The sequence below is a fragment of the Centruroides vittatus genome, unplaced genomic scaffold (assembly GCF_030686945.1).
Source record: "Centruroides vittatus isolate TY-2023 unplaced genomic scaffold, ASM3068694v2 contig_862, whole genome shotgun sequence".
NCBI classification, from domain to species: domain Eukaryota; kingdom Metazoa; phylum Arthropoda; class Arachnida; order Scorpiones; family Buthidae; genus Centruroides; species Centruroides vittatus.
This window is the reverse complement of record NW_027122562.1, coordinates 1901995-1925109: the sequence shown is the minus strand read 5'-3', so window position 1 is coordinate 1925109 and position 23115 is coordinate 1901995. Positions and strand designations below refer to the sequence as shown.

At 35.0% G+C, this 23115-nt stretch overlaps 1 protein-coding gene across 1 annotated transcript; it reads right to left on the bottom strand.

Moving 5' to 3' along the window:
* Positions 1-824: 824 nt before the first annotated feature.
* On the bottom strand, positions 825-2889 carry LOC136982710 (transmembrane protein 53-like). Its single transcript, XM_067279282.1, has 5 exons — positions 2609-2889; positions 2340-2367; positions 2166-2308; positions 1959-2093; positions 825-1275 (listed from the first exon to the last, which is right to left on the bottom strand). The coding sequence occupies exons 1-5, from the start codon at positions 2806-2808 to the stop codon at positions 963-965; spliced, it is 819 nt and encodes a 272-aa protein (XP_067135383.1). The 5' UTR covers positions 2809-2889; the 3' UTR covers positions 825-962.
* Between the last annotated feature and the right edge of the window lie 20226 nt (positions 2890-23115).

Below are 23115 nucleotides of genomic sequence, written 5' to 3'. Positions count from 1 at the left end.
CATAGAATAATGACCCTCTTAGTGTCTATACAGTAGAAAGTGTCAAAAATGAATATAGCCTATAATGAGTATATTATTTTCGTGTATTTTATAGCGTGAATTACGATCAAATCAACTTTTCGTATGGAATAATATGAAGAATATATAAAGAAGTTGTGTAAATAATATGTATTTTTGTGGAATAACAATATGCAAGAGAATATGCAAAGAAAATGAATGTGTATATGGCAATATACAAATATACACCAATCGAAACCCGATATTAAGCAAATATACACCCACAATTGCCGTAAAGGATCGGGCTAAATTTGGATATAATGATTATAAATTAGAAATAAATTTGGCCCTAGAGTGTGGCGTTAGGCGCCATCTCGTATTAGAATTAATAATTATAATATTTAATTAATTAATTTAGGTTAAATTGGAAGAATCGGCCCGAAGCGGAACTCGAACCGATCATTTACGGCAGTTGTGGGTGTATATATACGGCAATATCAAATTGACCGTATAAAATTGAGTCATTAAAAGATGAATTTCTAATCAGGCGATAATTCCATTACTGATATAATAAGTCTGATATTACAAGTGGATGGTGATAACCGTTAAAGAAATTGAGAATGTAATTTTATGTGTATTTTAATTTATCGAAGCATTGGTGTATAATTACTACGCAAATAACCCAAATAATGACTTAGTAAATACAGTATTTTGTTTAAGAGTAGCTTTGTACTTTTAACAATACAGCAAATTAACAATATATTCGTAACATAAATAATGATGAAAAATATAATTGTGTTTCGTATTAAAATGAAAATATGGAAATGTAAGAGCTCAAAATAAAATTTTTATTATCATTTATATTAGAGACGAAGATTATACAAGATTTTAAATTCAACCATAATTTTGCTTTCTATTTTTCTTGATTATAAAACGTTAAGTTTGAACTGCTGATAAGTTGAAAATCATTCCAGATTTCTGGCAACAAAATCCAACACTATCCTCTCGTATTGATCTGGATAATATCTGTAGTGACATACGTGAGGAGTCTGATTCCATCTGTAAAAATCGACAATGACGTCTCTGTCCTTGTGATGCTCTATAAAGTTTTGTATACTCCTAAAATCGCACACATCGTCATCTCTCAAAAACAGGAATAGCTGAGGACAGATATTTGGTCCGTGTATTAAACTGTGCCAAACGCTTTGCCTTCGTAAAGTTTCCTCATTGTCTATGAAATAACTTAGAATCCAGTTGTAAAGATATACAGTAGACCCCCTATAACACGGTAGATACGTTCCGTGTTATATGAATCCGTGTTATACGAGTACCTTAAATATATGAGCCAATCACAGCCCGGCACGTGTGCAATTTAGGGGCTACGGCTGTTTGAAAGGTTTTCTTCCATAAAATTAATCGATTCTTGAATAATTTGACTCAACATTTTCAAATCACGTATAATTTTTTGAGAATAATCCATTTAAATTATGCTATAAACAAAAAATTGTTGGATTACTTACCGAGTGTGCACCGTTCGAAGACGCCATTGCCTAAGCTTGTTTTCGTCGCGCAGCGACTCGTCGAAAGACGGATGCGTTTCCTGATAAGTTATTCTTTCTGGGAAGAATTCGCTGAACTTTGGAGACATCATTCATAGAAATATAATTTTTATGGCCGTTGAATAATACTGTAAATGTTGTTTTCACAAGAACCGTATAAAAATTTATCAATGCTTTCCTTCCTAAACTCTCCACATATAGGCGTGACGCTGAACGGCGGAAAGTAGTTCGGCTGCTAGTCCACTATTGGTGCAGATTCGACCAATCTTGTCGCGACACGAGTCGGCGATGACGTTTTACCGTGTTATACGAGTCTCTTTTTAGCGTGTTATACGAAACCGATCGCAATTTTTTCGCCATGTTATAGGAAACCGTGTTTAGGGGGGTCTACTGTATTATTACATATAAATGTAAAAAGATGGCGATCGCATGAATATATCTCGTATAGGTTTCAGTTGGAATCTTTGTCGATAACATACGGCACACGTACGACAATTTAACTTCTGCCGGGCCACTATCAAAAATACATCCTCTGATCTAAGACATTTGAACATTTCGAGTATAAATTAAGATAATTAATAATATAATGTTATTAGTTTGAATACTTACGTTGTATATTTCGTTTCTTTTAAATAAAACTTCTTTAATGAGTCGTACATTAAAGCTCCTCCATTACTGAAGCAATGAAAAAACAACGGCTTTTCAATCAGTTCCATTTCTTCCAGCAAATTTACGAGTTTCTTGGCGTTAGTTGTTAATTTCTACAAATTCTCGGATATCAGATGGTGCGATATACATTAAAGTGGTGCAGCTAAATTAAATAAAAAGAATTATTAGATAATTTCTATTTTCAAGTAAAACTTGAATGAAAAACCAAACTAAACATCTTATTTATTTTCTCGACCCAAAATGCAATTTTTAATCATATTTTAATTTAAAAATTAATTCGGGCCTCCGGCTCCTAAGATTTGCAGACTCTGATCTCGATTTTCAATCTAATTCCATTCTCGAGATCAACTAATATACTGCGTGCGTGAATTTTAGAATCTTACCCTTGTTTTCCATAGATAGAACTGTATTTGGAGAGATGACGTTCTTTGCATCTTCCCCAGCCAAGCAAAACGACAACTGGTTCTTCTTGAAGGATTATATCATATTTAGCTTTAAATTTTTTGTTAGTCGGACTGGAATCTACGTTAGAAAATGAGACACTGCTGGAAAATCGCGCATCGTATTTGGAACTGTCTGCCATCTTGATAAATTGATTCAACAGGTCAAATTATTGATTCATAAACAATGTAATTTATAACAATTTTGTGCAAATAATAAACTTTTATACTTGTGTTACATAAATATTCATTGTTACGTTTATTAAATAAAAGTTATATTTACAAAATTTAAAGGCTAGTAAAGTAAAAAGAAATAATGAATGTCTTATGAAAAATTAAAGTTGTCCTACATTTTAATTTTATATAAGTATAATTTGAGTTACGTAATTTAGTATTTTATAGTGTGTACAGGCACAATGAAGTGACGTTTATTTTTTCAACACTAGGCTAGTTGAATCTTTATTTAGTTAGACTATTTAGTTATTTAGTTAATGTTACTAACTAAATAAAGATTCAACTAGCCTAGTGTTGAAAAAATAAACGTCACTTCATTGTGCCTGTACACACTAATCAAACACAACACGGTTTCGACAAAATCAACAAATTACTGACATTGAAACGGCAGTTGACATCGATATATAGGAAGATATGGAGGAGGAAACACACAGAGAAACGAGCTACGCTACAAGGATACAAGGTGAGATTAGAAGACTTAAAGTTGATATAGACTACTTAAAAGCACATATTGCAGAGAATAAACAGTTAAAAACACTTACCCTTCCTATTATAAACTAACTAACTAAATAAAGATTCAACTAGCCTAGTGTTGAAAAAATAAACGTCACTTCATTGTGCCTGTACACACTAATCAAACACAACACGGTTTCGACAAAATCAATCAAATAGTATTTTATATTTTTTTTTTTGAGAAAAGGCTTCTGTAAAAATATAAACCTTAATAAATATAAGGAATAAATGTACTTATAAGACATGAAAATATATGTGAATGAAATAATGATGATCTAAATTCAACTGGATTCACATGCAAATGTACGATCTATTAAAAGAATCAGAAATTTTAAAGTTGATAAAGTTGAAAGATTATCAGCAATTCCTAGCGATGTTTACAAAAGTAAGTAATTACACGTATTGAAACCTTTTGAGATTCCTTTTACAAAGTCAAAAAGAAATCTACGAGTTGCGTAACTTTTCCGGCTGATATAAAATTTTATTTAAAAACTTTCTAAATTATTATAAAATGGCAAAAGACTTATTGGGTTGTTCGGAAAGTAATTTCGTTTTTGGGTGTACTATAGATTACACCTATGGAATTTCGTGACTTTGAGTATATATCTGATCTGAGGGGACCGAGACGAGTTCAACGGTACCTTACTTTTGGGCCGGAGGCAAAAAATAAGAAAGTTATACTTTTTTCGACTATCGCACGATGATCGGGAGTCGCGTCGGTCTCTCCGCTAAGCCTATCGCGTGTTTAACAGGCAGGTCGGCCATATATACCTTCAACAGTGGCAGATATTGATCCATGAGCACACTGATCGTCTACAGTTCGAGTTAAGTTCTTTTCGCACATCTTCGCTAGTCGCTCTCGGGGCTACGGCCCTCAGTCTCACTACCGCTCCCGATCAACTAGTACTACGAGCCGACCGCGCTATCGCAATCGGGAGTCGCGATGCTTGAACAAGAGTTTTTCCCTCTTGTTCAAGGAACTGGTGTTCGACTGTTCGTGCTGTCGATGGACTCCCCCGGGAGGGGAGCCGCCAATTGTTTAACGTCACTAGTTATTGATTCACGGTAGTTCTTGAACAAAAGAGAAAAAAAGGAAGTGGCATTCGACTGTTCGTGCAATTTCTTGCCTTTCAGAATGCTTTTTTTAAATTTGTTTGCAGACTTTACCGCGAAATGGCAGCACTACGATGCCGTCTGCACGAAAACATTAAAAAAGTATGACAACTTAAAAACGATAACTTTCTTATTTTTCGTCTCCGGTACAGAAGTAGGGTATCGTTGAACTCGTCTCGGTCCCCTCAGTTCAGATATTTACTCAAAATCCCGAAATTCCATACGTGATAATCTATAGTATCCCCTTGTTTTTTTATTACTAGAGGAATTAAATGTATTTTTTTTACCAGCCAATTTTAAATCACATTATTATTATATACTTCGACAGCTGACATTTTAAGGCTTATTTGTAAAAAATTTTGTTTGATTCTGTACAATTGTTTTTTTTTCGGTGTCCTGTCAAATTTGGAAAATCGAAAGTATCATTTTTCGGCATATTTTGCTTTTTTATAACTAAAAAACTAGAATGCTGTTGAAACAAGAAAAAAATTGTGGTACATGTTTGGAGAAGGTGTGTTGAGAGAAAGACAGTGCCAAAACTGGTTTACAAAATTGCGTTGTGGCAATTTTAATGTCGAAGATACACCACATTCTGGATGGCCATTTGAAGCCAATGAAAACAAAATAATGGTACTAATTGAAGCAATCTGCCGTATAACAACACGTGAAATCACTAAGAGATTAAATCTGTTAAATTGAACCGTTTATTATTACTTAAAACGAATTGGTTTCGTTTCAAAGCTCGATATATGGGTTCCACATGTTATTAAAGAGAGATGCTCTCTATGGTGGGATTTTAAAGAAATTTGTTTTTGAGCTTTTACCAGACAATTTAACAATTGATTCGAAAGTGTACTGCCATCGAGTAAAACAAATTGAGTAATATCATCAAACAGAAAAGGCCAGAATTGATCAATAAACAAAGTGTAGTGTTTTACCACTGATAATGCCAAATTTCACACAAGTTTGGTAACTCGTCAGAAACTGTTATAGTGTTACAGATGGAATGTGTTATCACACCAACCGTAATCGTCAGATCGGGCTCACTCAGATTATTACTTGTTCCGGTCTATACAATATTTTTTTTTTTTTTTTTTTTTTTAACTGTAAGACATTTACTTGAAATGACAATGCCAAAAATCACTTGAATCAGTTTTTTGTAAATAACGATCAAAATTTTTATGAATGTAAAATCATGCTACTACCAGAAACAATGACAACAGGTATTTGACCAAAATGATCAATAGATAATTCAATAAAATATTTATTTATTATAAGAACGTTGCGTTTATTTTTCTATGGAAAAAACGAAATTACTTTCCGAACAACCCAATAATTTTGAGAGTAGATATGAGTTTTTTTAAAAAAATTGTAAAGACTAATAACAAGTGAAATCTTCATTAAGTCCGACTCTACGCGAGACCACTCATAACCACCGTTTGTCTTTTCATCCCTCCTCCTTTCACAACCAAAATGTAATAGCAACAATGCTTTTTATATACATGCTACCGTGTCAAATTTCGTGTTTTAATCTTTATCCCATTCTAAGATATTTTAAACGAAATAGACGCCAACGCAAACACATATACACACTTATCCATGAAAATATTTTTACCTATTTTTTGGTTTGGGTTGTCTCAAAACGCGGACGTGCAAAAATTTGGAGGCGAAATTTGACACGATATTAATACTTTTGCTTGTTATGTATACATAACACCATGGAAAGTTAACGTCTAAGAACTTATCTCTTCGTTGCTAGATCCTTTTTATACCTATATTGATATTTTAAATTTCCATTTTTTGGAATTAATATGTTGAAGACAGTGTAAAAGAACATGAATTTGTTTAAATTTATGTACAAAATGTGCATAACGAAGAGACAAGAGAAAAATGTGTACCAAAAAATGAAAACTTTCTAGAAAGAACACTCAGCATTTTACAGGAATATCTGCCTTTTATATTACATTTTATTACTTAAATTTTTCATTTAAACTTTGTGTTTATTTCGAAGGAAGTTTCAAGCGGAAACGTCCTGATAACGGAAGTACACAGAACTTTTGTTTGTCACTTTTAAAAGTGTTATGTTTTAGCCTTTCTCTTGCTTTAAAATAAGAGATTAGACATCTTTATGAATTAAAATATTATTTCTTAAAGTTTGTACTAAATTAATTGAGAAAAGAACCAAAAACCTCCCATTTTTCGGTTGAGAGAAAAAGGAAGATGTTTCGACATACTTCCGATGCAAAGGATGTTGGCTTTCCTTTCTGCCGAACCCTTATCACCACCTTTATCATAAAATCTTAGCGTCATACGAAGATTCACCCCTTATGATAGCCCCCATACATCCCGTTGATGGATAGAAAATCCTTTATTTTGATTAGACAAAATCTTTAAAATATACCGAATTTCGCGCTCTGAGCGAGGAATTCGCTCCGATCCTTGAGAAGATCCGTTCCAAACGAGGACGACGTCTCTCTAGTCCGCCGTTGAAGATATCCACCGATTCTTAAAAGAACTCTAAACTGAAAATTCCTCGTTACAGATCTCAAGATTTTACCTCATATCATATGAACTTGATAAGGTAGTATACAATGTATAATAAATTAAATAATAACTACCTTATCAAGTTTCAAAGAAAAACTTCACCAGTTGTGCTACCAGGTAGCACAACTGGTGAAGTTTTCCTATGGAATTTGAAGGTATCAATTAAAATTCCACTTCTATAATTGAATTCTAAATTATTCCTAGACTTATTCATGGTCCTAACAGCATTTCGGATTAAGATCAGTTCGGTTCAAATTAATTTATAAGGAATAAATAGGTACAAAAGCAGCTTTGAATGAGGCCCCCAAATTTCAGTTCCTCAAAGTCCTCAACCACCTCATTGGTATCTTTGTCTTATACCTTTATTATAAAAATGATAAGATGTGAACTCTGAATGAGGGATTTGCCACCCCAGAATTGTACACCTACCTGTACAAGTAAAAAAAGTCAATGGAACTACAACTGTACGTGTGACCCTTCTCCTACTCTCCATGCTCCACATGTTGTGTGCTTCGGTGTGAGTGACAGCAAGCACCAACACACACATGTGAGGCAATCCCCACATCTCTCTAAAACTGTATATCAAATACTCCATGAACATCCTAGAAGACTACTGAAAGCATGAGCCAAATAGCAAAACACAATACTTTTAGTGGAGCAATGTGACTCCTGATTGCATACAACCTGGAAGTAAGCTGTGTCTTGCAAAGGGTCATGTGTACAGGTTACGGTTTATTTGACTTTCTTGCTCCTATGAGTATAGTCTACAGCTCAGATAAAGTGCCAATTGTCTCATTCAGAGGTGTAATTGTATCATAAAATTTTTGAAAATAAATTAAATTGCATCCTAATGTATAAAAATCTTACATCTGTTACAAATTACCATGTTTTATCTGTTGTTTTAAATTGTAATTCAGTTTTAAAATTTAAAATGTTGAATCTAGAATTGTTTGGGCACTGTTAACCATCAAAACTGTGATCCTCTGTACTGTTTGGGAATTATGGTGGCATGTTAGGTACAAATGCTATATTTCTACATTTGTTCAAGTGCTATGGGAGGGAATGTACACCTCCTAGTACACCTCTTGTACACCTCCTAGAACTCCGGATCACGTGCGGAATTGCTTTCGGACCACATTGATTATCTTGTCATCCAATGAAGATCCTTTCAGAGATGTTTCGTCAGATATCCAAATAGATGAGGGTCACTAGTTTTGAGGTCTGGACTGTATGGTGGCTAGTTGATATCTTCCAGTGGTGATGGGTAACATAAGGGTTGGTTGAGATCTCTGAAGGAAACCATCTGTGAAAAGATATTTTATCAGACGTCAAAGCAATCAGCCTGATCTGTAATGGATCCAGAAACAGGAGGTAAACAGTAACTCTCAAAAACTGTTGATCACACAACAGTTTCAAAACGTTTGAAGGGATTACGAATGATTCAAAAGCAAGGACATTGGGTGCCGTACGAGTTGGAGCAGAGAGACGTCGAACGGCGTCTATTCACGTGTGAACAGCTGCTTTAACGGCAGAAAAGGAAAGGTTTTTTGCACCGTATCGTGACTGGAGATGAAAAGTGAATACACTACGATAACCCTAAGCGTAGAAAAACGTGGGGTAAGCCCGGCTATGCATCAACATCATCGGCAAAGCCGAATATCCATGGTCCGAAGCTTCTGCTCTGCATTTGGTGGGATCAGCTAGGTGTAGTTTGTTATGAGCTGCTCAAACCGAATGAAACCATCACAGGAGATCGCTATCGACTACAATTGATGCGTTTGAGTCAAGCATTGAAGGAAAAACGGCCATTATACGAGCAGAGACACGACAAAGTGATTTTGCAACATGACAACGCTCGGCCACATGTTGCACAACCGGTGAAAAACCTGCTTGGAAACGCTTAAATGGGAAGTCCTACCCCACCCGCCGTATTCATCAGACATTGCCCCTTCTAATTATCACTTGTTCCGATCGATGGCACATGACCTGGCTGAGCAGCACTTCCATTCTTATAAAGATGTCAAAAAACGGATCGATTCTTGGATAGCCTCAAAAGACCTGTCATTTTTCCGACATGCAATTCAGAACGATGGGAAAAAGTAGTGGCTAGCGATGGACAATACTTTCAGTGACATGTTTTTTACGACTTTTTAAAATAAAGCATTAATTTTTACAAAAAAACAGCAAGAACTTATTTAAGCACCCAATATGCTAAATTACATCAACCCAAGATCATTAAAAACACGACTTTTTAAAAAAATTAAATATCTATGGAACTCAGTACGTATCTTTGCTTTTGCACATAGAAGAAATACGGTTCTTCAGGGAAAACATAATATGCTCATTTTTAGAATTTAAGAATTTTTTTCTAAAATGAAGATACAAATTTATCCTAAAAATAATATTTGGTTTCTAAAATGGCACATTTATCTGATATTTTTAATTACTCAAATTACATTAATACAAATGTGCCAGAAAAAAATGAAAATATTTTGACTCCTGATGACAAATGTCAGAATTTCAGAAAAAGCATTTCTTTGGAAATATCACATATTAGAAAAAATATAACAAAAATAAATAAGAAAAAAGTATTATAACAAAATATTTAACACTATTGAAAGTTATTTTCCTTCCTTAAATATAGAAAATTATGACTGGTTAGGAAAGCCGTTTGGCAGGGTTAATACATCAAGTTGGGAATTTTCGATACAAGAAGAACAATTGATTACCTCATCAACAGATTGTACAATAAAAACGAAATCTTCCAAAATAACTCGGAAATTTTGGATTTTTGTCAAATAACATTTTGCTGCAGTTTTTAATACTTGTGTATTTGTTTTAGCTCAGATCTTACATTCACCAATATAAAACTAAGAAATAAGAAAGATTTACTAATATAAACGAAGAAACGAAAATAGCCGCATCACACGTTAGACTCGGTATCGATATAATCCTCAAAATCCACGAGAGTTCACGTATCATGTTATAATTAATTTAAAGAAGTCCCATTTTCATAAAATGTTATTCTCGTTACAGTTTTTACAAATGTAATATTTTAAATTAATGTCTTTTTACTTTTACTTATTCCAAAATCTAAAACTTTTAATAAATTCATACGTTCGTGCATATTTTTGTTGTTATTTTACGATCTTAACGTCATTTTGCCATTCTGCAAATTTTTCTTATGTTCGAAAATGTTCCGTGACTCACAAGCCACAGTTTAGGGCCTTACAAGTCTATAGCTTAGGGCCTCGTATTGCAAATCCAGCCCAGTCGACGTTAGGTCCACAATGGTATCTATCGGTCGTCAAGACCGGTAAACCCCATCGCTGGTAAACGGATAAGTTTGGCCAGGTACTGCCAGAATCAACCGCTCTTATTCCAGACCAAGAGTATCCGAGAGGAACCACCCAAAAAAATTTGTGGGATTGGCAAGCCGACGCCTTAATCACCTCGGCCATCCGATATAAACGGACAAACAGTTAAGGTGGCAGTTACTACTCTGGCGACCCGGAATCAAATCCGGATGGGTAAGGGGGTTTTTCAGGGGGGCATGGCCAAACCTGTAATGAGCTTACTAAAAAAGCCCTCTTAATGCCATAAGACAAAAAGGGTGTTTATCATCATCCATTTCAGAACTTTTTTAAAGAGGTGTGAGCTCTTTCTTGATAAATTACAATCTGTAAATATAAAATTTGTTAAACAATTCATTAATTTAATAATTAAATAAAGTATTTATCAAGCTTTATTACTTTACATTGAACAAATTATTCTGATCAAATGAACTTTGTGTTAATGTTACCCTAGGTATGTATAAAATGGCGGCTCGTCTCTGATTCCAGCAAAGAAACAGTGGGGACGCACGTTCTAACCTAACCTAACCTCACAATCTTACGTATTGTACTTTCAAAAAAAGTGCACGAAAATTTCAAATTTTCTATTTTTTAATTTTTTAGTCCTCTTAAAAGTCGGAAAAGAATAGAAAATTTGAAATTTTCGTATACTTGTTTTGAAAGTACTGTACAATACGTAAGATTGTGAAAAGTTCTGACTCCATTGGTTCTTCTTATATTCCTTACAAAACTAACCTATCCTATTCTAATAAATTACCATAATTATTAGCAAACAAATTATTACAATAGGGGTAATTTATTAGAATAAGTTAAGTTAGGTTAGAACGTGCGTCCCCACTGTTTCCTTGTTGGAATCAGAGACGAGCCGCCATTTTGTATACCTAGGGTAACATTAACCGAACTTGATTCATTTGAAATACTTATCAACCTCAATTATTTAAATATCTATTTTTAGTTTATTTACAAAGCAATTAATGATGTTTAAACGTAACTTTTTGTAGTTTATAATAATTTAATTAATAATTATAGAAAGAAACTCTTACCTTTCTTATGCCGTGTCACTTCTCTCGAAATCAACAGTAAGTGCAACGATTACACCACTAATTGAAACCAACCAAAACATCGCTTTGCGCCATCTTCCGTTAAAAAATACTACAATTTAAAGAATTTTTTTTTTAATTTAAAAATTACATAGAATAATTTATCAATTCTATCCATTTTAAGCAAGTTTAAATCGTTCTTGAAATAATTTATTAAATCGAGCATATAACTGTCGAAAATGTCTTAATTTTTGAGTGTATTGGTCGGTTTATTTGTATACGTCAACGTGACACGTGGGCGATCTGTCAAAGTTGGTACTACCTCTCGAGAGGCTTTTCTATGGCATACCGAACCCTACATAGGTGTTACAAACGTGAATAAAACCTGGAAAACTCCAAGCGGTTAGCCAAGTGGCGAGGCACGAACCCCACGACCGGTGTTCGATGGTTTAATCCACTCGGCCACTGTTGGGCACTCCACACAGATGTTTTCTTCCTCTTTTTATTCGTTAATAATCACTGAAAATGGATGAAAAACATATCTGTAGAAATTAATTTTGTTTCTATATAGTGATTTGACCAGAAATTAAGTTTGGTAGGGCCAACAAAAATTACAGAAATACTATGCTATTCTTTTAGAAGTAATAAGCCCCATAAGATGAATCTAAAATAATGTTTCCAACTTTTCTAACATTTAATAATTTGCTCTAGTAGATTATTTAATATATTAAAATTCATGCCTATAATGTACTATATGAAATATTAATCATATCACCATGATCTTTCTCAAATTTGAACAATACATTTTGTGTTTCTGTTTTTACCTAAATAAAGCAATAGATTCAACACATTTATTGCTTTGTGTTTCAGTGTGATTGACAAAAAACTGCTTGAAAAAAATAGTAATTAAAAACATTTGAAATTTCTGTCGGGAGTTCTTAGTCTGTGGAAAACATTATCTTTAAAACTTCAATAAAATTTTCACACATTAAGCCACAAAGCCACGTCAAGGCGACACCCATTTTGTGGTAGTTTTTTGATTTCCAGAAACTGACCACGATTGCTCGACAGAATAACAATCGGGGAATAAAACTGGATATTCGTTGCTATTCGATTCATTCGGTAAACTAAAATAAACTACGAAAATTTAATATATATGTCATTTTTCTTCAAACTTTTCTATTGAAGGATGTAAATTTTCAATACAGATTTTTCATTTAAAAATAAACATAGCAACGAATAAAAGATTATCATTAAAATATAAATAACTACAAATTATAAATATTTTATATGAAAATATATACTGTACTACAAAATTTTTATATTGTAACAGAGACGCTATTGCTTAACCCTTTTGCTATCATTTTTTGTGTAGTAAAGCTGTTTTTATACAGAAAAATGATAATAGGTGTAAATAGAAAAAAATCCGTTCAAAGTTTTGCGAAATTCTACTCCCTGGCCCTTTGTCCTACTGGTGTTTTCCTGTAAAACGCATGTACCCCAGTAGTTCTGAAAACACGAGTTATACAGTATAGAGGAACGAATGGTGAGACACAAATGGGCTTCGGTCGCTTCGTGACCTCTCTCCTATTTTCCTCGCGTTGGCCGTTTTCTATAAGGCCGGCTCTTCGGTCGCTGAGCGATCACCCTCCTGTTCTTCTGGAGTACAAGCGAATAGCAATACACTCCTCTATCGAGAACGAGAACGAGGACACAAATGAATCAAATTCAAATTTATTTAAGATAAAAAAAAAGACTTATGAATAATATGGTGCAGAACATATTTTATACAAAAGGTTATTACACATTGTACACAATTTAGCTGTTCTTTTTCAATTTTTTGTTTCTAAACGTCTTGCACACTTTCTTCTGATGTTCCCTTCAACTGAATGTGATCTTATATCTTTCCCATTGTTTTCCTTAGTTAAGAAGGCTGCACAGAACATTTTATACGTTCAACTTTTGCTACAGCTATTAGATTTTATTCCAAAAAAACGAAATGTCTCAACAAAGGCACATCTTAGTTACGACTGGTCTGTTTGAAAAGGATCCATGAGTTTAATACTGCTATCATAAGAAGTTCATAAAATATCTTTTTTCCACAAATTTTGACCTTACAATCGAAGTTATAGACACTGACACATTGGTCAGACAAATCCACTCCCTTCATTAATTGATTATAAAATGCAATTGCCTTTGGACAGGCTATGTAAACGTTTTTAGTAAGTTTTTGACTCCTACTTACAGATGTACTTTCTGGATTGTGGCAATTGCTGAATAATACGACTTTCTTACTATTCATCCATCGAGATGCTAATATTCTTGCATCATTATACAAAATTTAAATTCTTTCTTCTAAGTTTGCTTACAAGTTTCGGCTATTCGTAAAAGTGCTAGCAGCAGGAAATCTTATTGTATACATCAACATTGCTGTTGTAGAAAACGGTCGAACTCTGAGAATACATCAAGACTGTTTATAATAGAAAACAGTTTCGGGAGTACTTTCTGGGAGCAAAATGGTTTCAGATAATATTTTATTTCTTTGATCTTGAAAAAATTTTTAGTCTAAAAATAAGTTCGAATTGAATGAAAAATTACATTATAAATAAAGTATTATCAGAACATTGTGATAAATATGTCCCGCTTTGAAATGTTAATGCGACACATTTATCACAGATGTGAAATAAAACGTATTATTTTCTTACCATGGATTTCAGATTATGAAGAATTCTCGTCACAAGCGAACTCAGAATTATCAATGCAAAATTCTAACGGCACGAAAAACACTTTTAATTATCGCAGAAAAAACGAAAAATGCATATTCAGACAAAAACAATAAGTAATCCAACTATGACAGTCGCATTAGTGGTGAAACCTCTATAGACTTAATAGATAAATATAAATCTAAAATTCTCAACCTTTGTGCATCCTAGTAAGATTTACCAGTGTCTGAGACATGTGAGTCGTTGGTAGCAAACAGAAGAAGATATTTTTAAATGAGTTATTAAAAAGTGTATCTAGTAAATGTTTTATGAAATTAGAAAAATATTACTAAAATATTACTAAAATACAAGCTTTTATACTAATTGGAATTGGAAAATACCCGATTATTACTTATTAAAATCCTTAAATTAAATACTACGATATTAAATGAAAAGAAGGCGTAGAAATTATGCTACTCATCCTGATTCTACTGTCTGGCGTCGGGAAGAAAAATGTCTAAGTAAAATTCCAACTTAAACGTCGTGAACTTGAAAGTAATATTCTTGTAAAATTTTGAAAAAAGTTCTATAAGAAAAGATGATAACTTACAAAATTGATTCTGCTTAAATTATAAATCAATTGATGACACTGATCCTGGCCATAGTGTTCCTTTACTGCATTGGTTCTCAAACTTTTCCGATCCACCGCCCTTTTTGTTCCATAAAGTTATATCCAACGCCCCCTAACCCATCAGTGACCCCAACTTTTGCCTTTGGTCACCGTTCAGTACCCTGCCTCCAGCGCCCCCCTAGATTTACTCACCGCCCACAGGGGAGCGGTATCGCCCACTTTGAGAACCCCTGCTTTACTGTTTTATTCCACTTCGATACTGAAATTAGACTTAACTGATTAGAACGTTGCTTATTTTATTTATATTTGACAGAATTTTGCTTCATGTATCGATTATATAATCAAGACGTTGCTACAGAAGACGCTTTCTTTTATTTTCTGTTTCGTGTTTGATTAACAATAGGAATGATTTAATCAACAATACGAACAATATGTTAATCAATACTTCGTATCGTTTAACAATACTTTGTATTGTTAATCAAACCTGAAATATAGCTTAGAGATCTCGGAATTAAACTACTTTGCATAGAAAATTATAACGTACATAAAATATGTTAAGAAAACTAAGATTATTTTTTCAACTGATTTCTGTCTAAACTGTTGCACATTTACCGCACCTTCATTTTAATAATTTGAGGGTAATTATCTCAATTAGGACGAAAAGAAGCTCGAATCTAACAAAAATATGTTTATAAATCAATCTCGCTAATTTAATTCAACAATAATTTGTATAAATATCTCAACTTAAAGGCATAAATATGTTTCGGGTCGATGCTCTATTAGAATTTATACTCAATATTAATTACATAAACAAAAACAAAGGATTACTTACTTCCGTGAGACTTACCGAAACAGAATTTTGTTGAAAACTTATAAAGGGGAAACAACAATAAAAATCATGTTTATTTCTTCCACAAACAATATGATAAAGAACAATTGTAAAGTATTGTTAGTTGAGTATTACGTAGCATCAAGCGCGTCACTTATTACGTCGAAATTTCTGCGATAAACCATTTAAGTCATTACTACAGATATTCAATAAGCTTTCAATTTCGTATAATTCAGATACGAGGGATTATCTGTGCACGACATTTCAATTACGTTTACAGTTCGTAACATCGTAAGGAATAGCGTAACGATAATTTTACGTCTTTTCTGTTAAAAACTTGTAGGGAATGCACCGGTCAAAGGAATAAAAGCGTAATTTTGTTTCAGAAAGTTACGAATATCACCGAAAAAAAAAAAAAAAAAAAAAAAATTGGCGTCGGTCTTTTCGGAGTTCGAAAGTTTTTGGATCGGGAAATACGTTACACAGTGACTAAGGTTTCGAAATAGCAGTTTGACCAAATGTCGTCCTGCCACACACGTCGTGGTACACATATTGTCCGATAGAAAGCATAAAGAAATTGTACTTGAGATTGTAATTGGAAGATAGTACTAAATTTGCGAAAAAATGTCAGTGTGAGTGGTGAATTCGTGGAAAATCGTATGCATTATAGAAAATTACAAAAATATCTATGAAATTTTGTTTCAGAATATAAGTTACGTAGTTATATTATTGGTCAAAATTGTAAAAACAGTACCGTAACAATTTCTCCCCCCGCAATCCTGGGGCCAAGCAATTTTTGAGACCCACAATCGGAAGACATTTTTATGTTCGTTGCACTTAATAACTCATGTTTATTAGACGAACTTGCGTTGGTTAGATAAAAATTAACGAACCGAATTCACTACATTGATTCAGAGCAGCAGTTCCCATACTTTTTGTATGCATACCCCGTGGCAGCCATTTTCTTAAGTATTTTTCCATTTCGCATTTTTGGTAGTTGTATTTCGCATTATCGACAAACAGGAGTGCCTTGGTCAATTATATAGCAGTGTACAATTAAATGTAAAACGACATTTTTGTTAAAGCGAAAATTTTTGCAGGAAAAACATAGATAAATGTTGTAAAATTATAATTACATTTTATTTAAGACTAAGCACCCAATGACGTGGGGTGGTCAAAAACCTTAATGTAGCACCGGAATACAATACTAGCTATTTTAATTTTTTTTTCGCATACTCTTAACTCTTTCCTCTCTGTCGGCACTAAGAGGGCCTCGTTTTAGCCGGCCCATTATGGGTTCGGCCAGGTGCACAATCGGTTGGTGAAGAACGGAATGGTGGAGAACGGAGCCCGGTATAGTTTATAACAGTATCGGTTGATGTTAAATATGCTTACACTAAAGAAATATTTTAGATATTGCGTGATGACCATATTGCTATTGACCATGGTGGCAGAAACAGTATAGAAAAGAATTAAGTACGAAATATAAAAATGTTACAAGGGATACGAGATATGATCACTGAAATTTGTCAGAAAAAACAGAACTTTCCTTTAAAAGGCTTGGGAGTTAAACCAATGTTAAGTAATGAAATTAATTCGAAATGTCAGGACGACCTTAAACATATGCAGTCGCAAGCCGATGAGTAATATAAATTTATACTCGTATACCAAGACCACCTGACTAAATTCGTTCAATTACGACCGTTAAAAACCAAAAGGGCTGATGATACAGCTTATGTTCTTTCAGACATTTTTACAATTTTCGGTGCACCGTGTATTCTATAAAGCTATAAGGCAATAATGTCATCAAAGAATTGATTAGTATGTGGCCGAGTTAAAATTAGTGCATGGAAAGCCCAAGCACTCACAAAGTCAGGGTTCAGTAGAAAGATTTAATCAAGACGTAGAAAACATGATTAGTTCTTGGTTGGACACTAACAATAGTAACAAATGGTCGGAAGGATTACGTTTTGTACAGTACAACTGATGAAAAATCCAGCGCATCATACTGGTGTAAACTGCAGCTCCAATAAGATTATGTTTGGAGCAAAGTTAAATTGTTGGACTAAAGAATTTTATGCTTAATGTTGATCAACGATTCGTTGATCAACATTAATAAAGAAAAAGATTTAGAAACTCTCTTTAAAACTAACAATGAATTTTTTATATAACAAAAATGACATTCCAAAAGTTTATTTTCTTTAAGTTGATTTTTTTCATTGAAACATAAATTTCTTAATAATACTTTTTGTTAAGATTAGTTAATTAATACAGTTGATAACAGGATTTTATATTATTTTCAAATTGATTCAGATAGTAATTTGTGAAGCCCGAGCGAGACTCGAGCTCATGTGTTTTTGATATCATAAAAAATGTCAAATCAGGGGAACAAGCTTTTGATTCTGATGCTCGTAGAAATTGGAAGGATACTTTAAATCGGGAAATATTAAAGCTATTAATCGAGAGAAAAATGTTCTTTTTTTAACCTTAAAAGGAGATGCAGCGCTGATATTATGTATCAGACTTATAAGAATTCGAAACAATTGAATACGAGCAGAGGTTTCAAGTTGCGATTAAATTCCCCTGATCGGAATAAAACACAGTGTCGAATTTAAACCTTTGATAGCTCGAAATGGTCGGTCGTCTGCCTAGAGACAGGAAACCGACCAATCAGAAGCTGGAGATCCAGGGGAGAAAGATCTTATAAAAACCTGGATCTCAAGGGCAAAGCAGACTTTTCTCTGCCTTCCCTTGTGAAGACTTCTCCCAGCTTCTGTCCGTGTCAACCACTGTTCAGACTTTCCCCAGCTAACAACTATAATCAACTGTCCAGACTTTTCCCTGCCTCTACAAGTGGACACCATCCGATTGAACTTCGGGCTTTCACCATTCGTCACAACCTCCCATGGTCGAGCATCAACTGTCTGCCCCGGGGCCAACAACCGAGCCATCAAGAGCCACCAGAAGACAAGACACGCAAGACACACTAGATTGTAAGACTTAGTGTAAATAAACGCGTTTGTTTGTCACTGCAGCTATTTGCCTCACTTTCCTTCACCCCACATACGATAAGTCCTGACATTTGGAAATCACGAATTCGGCAACCTCACACTGGTGTCAGAAGTGGGATTGTTATGCAATTTGGCAGTCCTACCAAATCGTAGAGGTGGCCGACATCCAAATTTTGCTTCTCGATTGGTTTAGTAGAAGGAAAAGTGGGACTGAACGATGGATACTGAGGCAAGTACTGCAGCGCGATCTCGCGATGCAGGTGGCAGCTCACTCGGTGCTTTTTCGGCTTTTGGGGGAATGATACCGACTTTCTCAGGAGAAAGTGGACGCGTCTCAGATTTCTTCGATACTTTGGAAGAAATTTCGAGTTTGGCAGGTTGGACCTCACGACAATGTTTAAGTATTGCAAAATGCAAGCTCTCAGGAATAGCTAGAGAATTTGCTTGGCAAGATCTTAGGATGAAAGCAGTCTTAGATTATGCAAATTTTAAACGCGCCATGATTGAAAGGTTCGATCGAGAACCGTATTCTATCCGAGTACAGAAGTTCCATGCATGCACTCAAAAACGCGATGAGTCAGTGCAGGAATTTGCGGTTCGCCTTCAGACGCTGGCAGACGCGACTAAGATTGAACAGACGGGTGCTACAGAACAGGAAAGTGCGATTATAAGGAGGTATCAACAAAAAGAATTGGACGAGAAACTTAGAGTTCAGTTCTTGCATGGCCTAAATGAACGCATAAAACGAAATGTAATGTCTCATGACCCTGCTACATTTTCGGAAGCACTACAGATTGCCATTAGGGAAGAGACAATAGAGCAGTTAACAGGAAAGACACGCAACGTTATTGCAAGCATAGGAGAAACAGAGGAGTCTCATTCAACTAGGTTCAATAAGGAAAAGTCTTACCAAAACCACACACTAGATGCGAAAATAAATAAAATTACCCAGCAGTTAGAGATGCTACACAAAAATTTAGGAAGTAAAACCACCCCTGGATTAGCAAATAGTCCTAGAAAAAGTGAAAGGTCTCAATTTAAGCATACACCTCAGAGGGTAGAAAGAGCAAGTCTCAGCATAGGGAATTACCGTCCCTATCAGAATTCACAGCACTCCTTACCCCCTCCAAATCACCCGCAAATACCACCAGCTGTTAGGCAAAGACAACCCCTCTCAAGATATTCCTGTGATAGATATGTTCAGTTTCCCTCTTGGTTGGGAAATGGAGGTGAGCTGACAAGGTATTCCCCAACAGATCCAGCTTGGATAGGAAGTAGCTATTACGCTGGACCATTAACGGAGTGGCAGGGGAGAAATGTTCCTCCACAATTTAGAGAGGAAGGAGGCTTAAGAACGAATGCCCCTGAATGGCAGGTCCCAATTGTAGGTTCGACAGTTTCACCACGATATAATTGTATAGAACAGATACCATTTTATCAAGCACGTTATGGTCCTTGTGGACGAGGAGTTGATCAGAATAGCGAACAGTTGACATTTTCTCAAGCGCGTTATGGTCAATTCGGTCCAGAAAGTAGTTTTAATAGTGAACGAACCCCAGTTAACATGTCCTCTCCTAGACATTTAGCGTTACCAGCTCCTGAAGATTTTAGGCAAACAGAAAGCCAATCGCAGAGAAAGAATGGTAATGATGTTGATGTTAAGAGAAATAGAAATAAGATAACATCAGTAAAAACAAATGAACGACCTGACCTAAGATGTGATGAAAATAGTATGCGCAAAGAAATGCGCTTAAATAGTATAAGTAAATCGAAAGGTGGAGAATTACCTCCATGTACCATAATTTGCGAAGTAGAAAATAAAACAGCAAGATTGACGATCGACACAGGTGCTGCTGTGTCCTTGTTATCAAGGTCCTTTTTCCAAAACTTAGATGAGTTAACTAAAGTGGAAATTGGGACTTTGGATTTAGTCGGTGTCACTGGACACACAATTGAGACAATAGGAAAGTATAGGGTCAAGTTTAGACTAGGTCGATTGACATTTTATCATGACTGTTATCTTGTAGACTCCAAGATTACGGAGCCAAATGATGGAATTATGGGTATCGATATCATTGCAAAATATGATCTAACTATCTCTATTAAAAACGCAAAAATGATTTTCCCCACGGGTGACGAAATAACTTTCAGGGAACTAGCAGAGATATGCCATAACACCAATCTTCCTGCTGAGAGAGAAGCAGCACAAGCAAACAATACCCAAAATAGTGACAATAGTAAAAATAATGAGCAGAAGAAAAGAAAAGATAATCGAGCACGAACGAGGAAACAAAGTAAATCTCGGAAATGTGTAAAACGAAACGTAACGAAATTCGAACAGCTAGAAAACACTATCCCTAAAGGAAGTGACACTTCAGATGATGTCACACTTGTTGATGACTGCGTCATACCCCCTCGATCAGAGGTAATTCTAGAAGGGCGAGTAAGAGGAAGTAGATATAGAAAAGTAGGTGTTGTTGAACCTTTACCTCTGAAGACCAAGGGTTTATATAGTGCAAGTGTGTTAGTAACAACTCAAAAACGTGGGAATATACCCGTTAGAATAGTGAATACAAATACGCAACCAATTAAATTAAATAAGGGAACAAAGATAGGAGCATTTTTCAAGGCAGAAGAAGAAACTAAAGAAGAAGCAAATCAATACAAAATACCACACTTTGATAACAATGATCTGACTAGAGCCCAATTAGCGAATTTGTTTGATCTGAGCGAAGTGGAAAAGGATAAACTGATCCCTTTGTTAGACCTATTATACAAATATAGAAGTGTGTTTGCAAAAAACGACTTTGACTTGGGATATTGCGATTTGATACAACATAGGATAGATACAGGAAACAGTTCCCCGATCCGTCGTGCTCCTTATCGCATCCCTTATGCCCAACGCGAAAAAATGGATAAGTTAGTAGATGACTTGGTACAACACGGTATAGTTGAGCCTTCAAGCAGTCCATGGGCTTCGCCTGCACTCTTGGTAAAGAAGAAAGATGAAAATTATCGATTTGTTGTGGATTATAGGCAATTAAATAGGGTTACAAAATTTGACCCTTATCCTTTGCCATTGGTTCAGGAGTCGTTGAGCCTGTTGGGAAAGGCAAAGTATTTCTCTACGATGGATACGTTGAGTGGATTTTGGCAACTGGGTTTAGAGCCAGATTCAAAGGAAAAAACTGGATTTAGCACTCCATCAGGACATTATCATTTCAATCGCATGGCAATGGGTTTAGTAAATGCACCTGCAACATTTTCTCGCTGCGCAGATTTAATTTTGAGCGGATTAAAGACCAAAATCTGCCTAGTCTATATGGATGACATTTTAGTTTTCAGTTCCGACTTTGAAACGCACCTGGAACGTTTGGAGCTTGTCTTCCAGAGACTAGCTGCAGCCGGACTAAAGTTAAAGCCAAAAAAATGTCACTTCTTAAGACAAGAAATAAAATTTTTAGGGCATGAAATATCAGATGAAGGCATTAAACCAGATTCGGAAAAGGTCAAAGCTGTCCGAGATTTCCCAAGACCTCAAAATGAACGTGATGTCAGAGCATTTCTGGGTTTAACGGGATATTATCGCAGACATATTCCCCAATATGCAAAAATTTCAAGACCTCTTTCAGATTTATTAAAGCAAGATGTAAAGTTTCAATGGACTGAGGAACATGAAGCCGTCTTTACTAGGCTGAAGGAGATATTAATAACTGCTCCTCTATTGCGATCCCCAGATTTTAGCAAGCCCTTTATTTTGGCAACCGATGCATCAAATTTTGCAATTGGTGCAGTGTTGTCTCAGGAGGACGAACATGGAGAAAGGCCAATAGCCTATGCTAGCCGCTTATTAAAAAAAGCAGAACAGAATTATAGCACCACAGAAAAAGAATGCCTAGCCCTAATTTGGGGGACAAAGCATTTTAGGCCTTATCTGTATGGAAGACCCTTTAAAATTATCACGGATCACAGGCCACTTAGATGGCTTATAAATGTTAAAGATGAAAGTTCAAGATTGAGTCGTTGGAACTTAGCACTGCAGGAGTATCAGTTTGAAATAGTGCACAAACCAGGAAAGATCCATTCTAATGCAGATGCATTAAGTCGTGCACCAGTAGCACCCATCCGTGAGATTCATCCAATATTTAGTAAAACGCAGATTAGAGAGCAACAACAAAAAGACCACTTTTGCAATCAGATTAGAAAACAGTTGTTAGATGACACACCCTTGCAGGAATTAAATACAAACTCTAACACAAATTATTATTTAGATGCAGATCAGACACTTTATCACAGGAAATTAATCCCTGAACGAAATGAGATTTGGGATAGATTAGTAATCCCTAAAATAATGGTAGATTATATCCTTAAATTATTTCATGACATTCCAAGTTCGGGACATTTGGGCGCAAAGAAAATGAAGAAAAAATTACGCATGCAATTTTATTGGCCTGACATGAACAAAGACATAGCCCATTAC

Coding starts and splice junctions, on each gene's coding strand:
- LOC136982710 (XM_067279282.1), bottom strand. CDS start 2,808: ATGGCAGACAGTTCCAAATACGATGCGCGATTTTCCAGCAGTGTCTCA. Junction 2,368..2,608: donor TCTATCTATGGAAAACAAGG/GTAAGATTCTAA, acceptor TATTTAATTTAG/CTGCACCACTTTAATGTATA. Junction 2,094..2,165: donor AAAGAAACGAAATATACAAC/GTAAGTATTCAA, acceptor CAAATGTCTTAG/ATCAGAGGATGTATTTTTGA.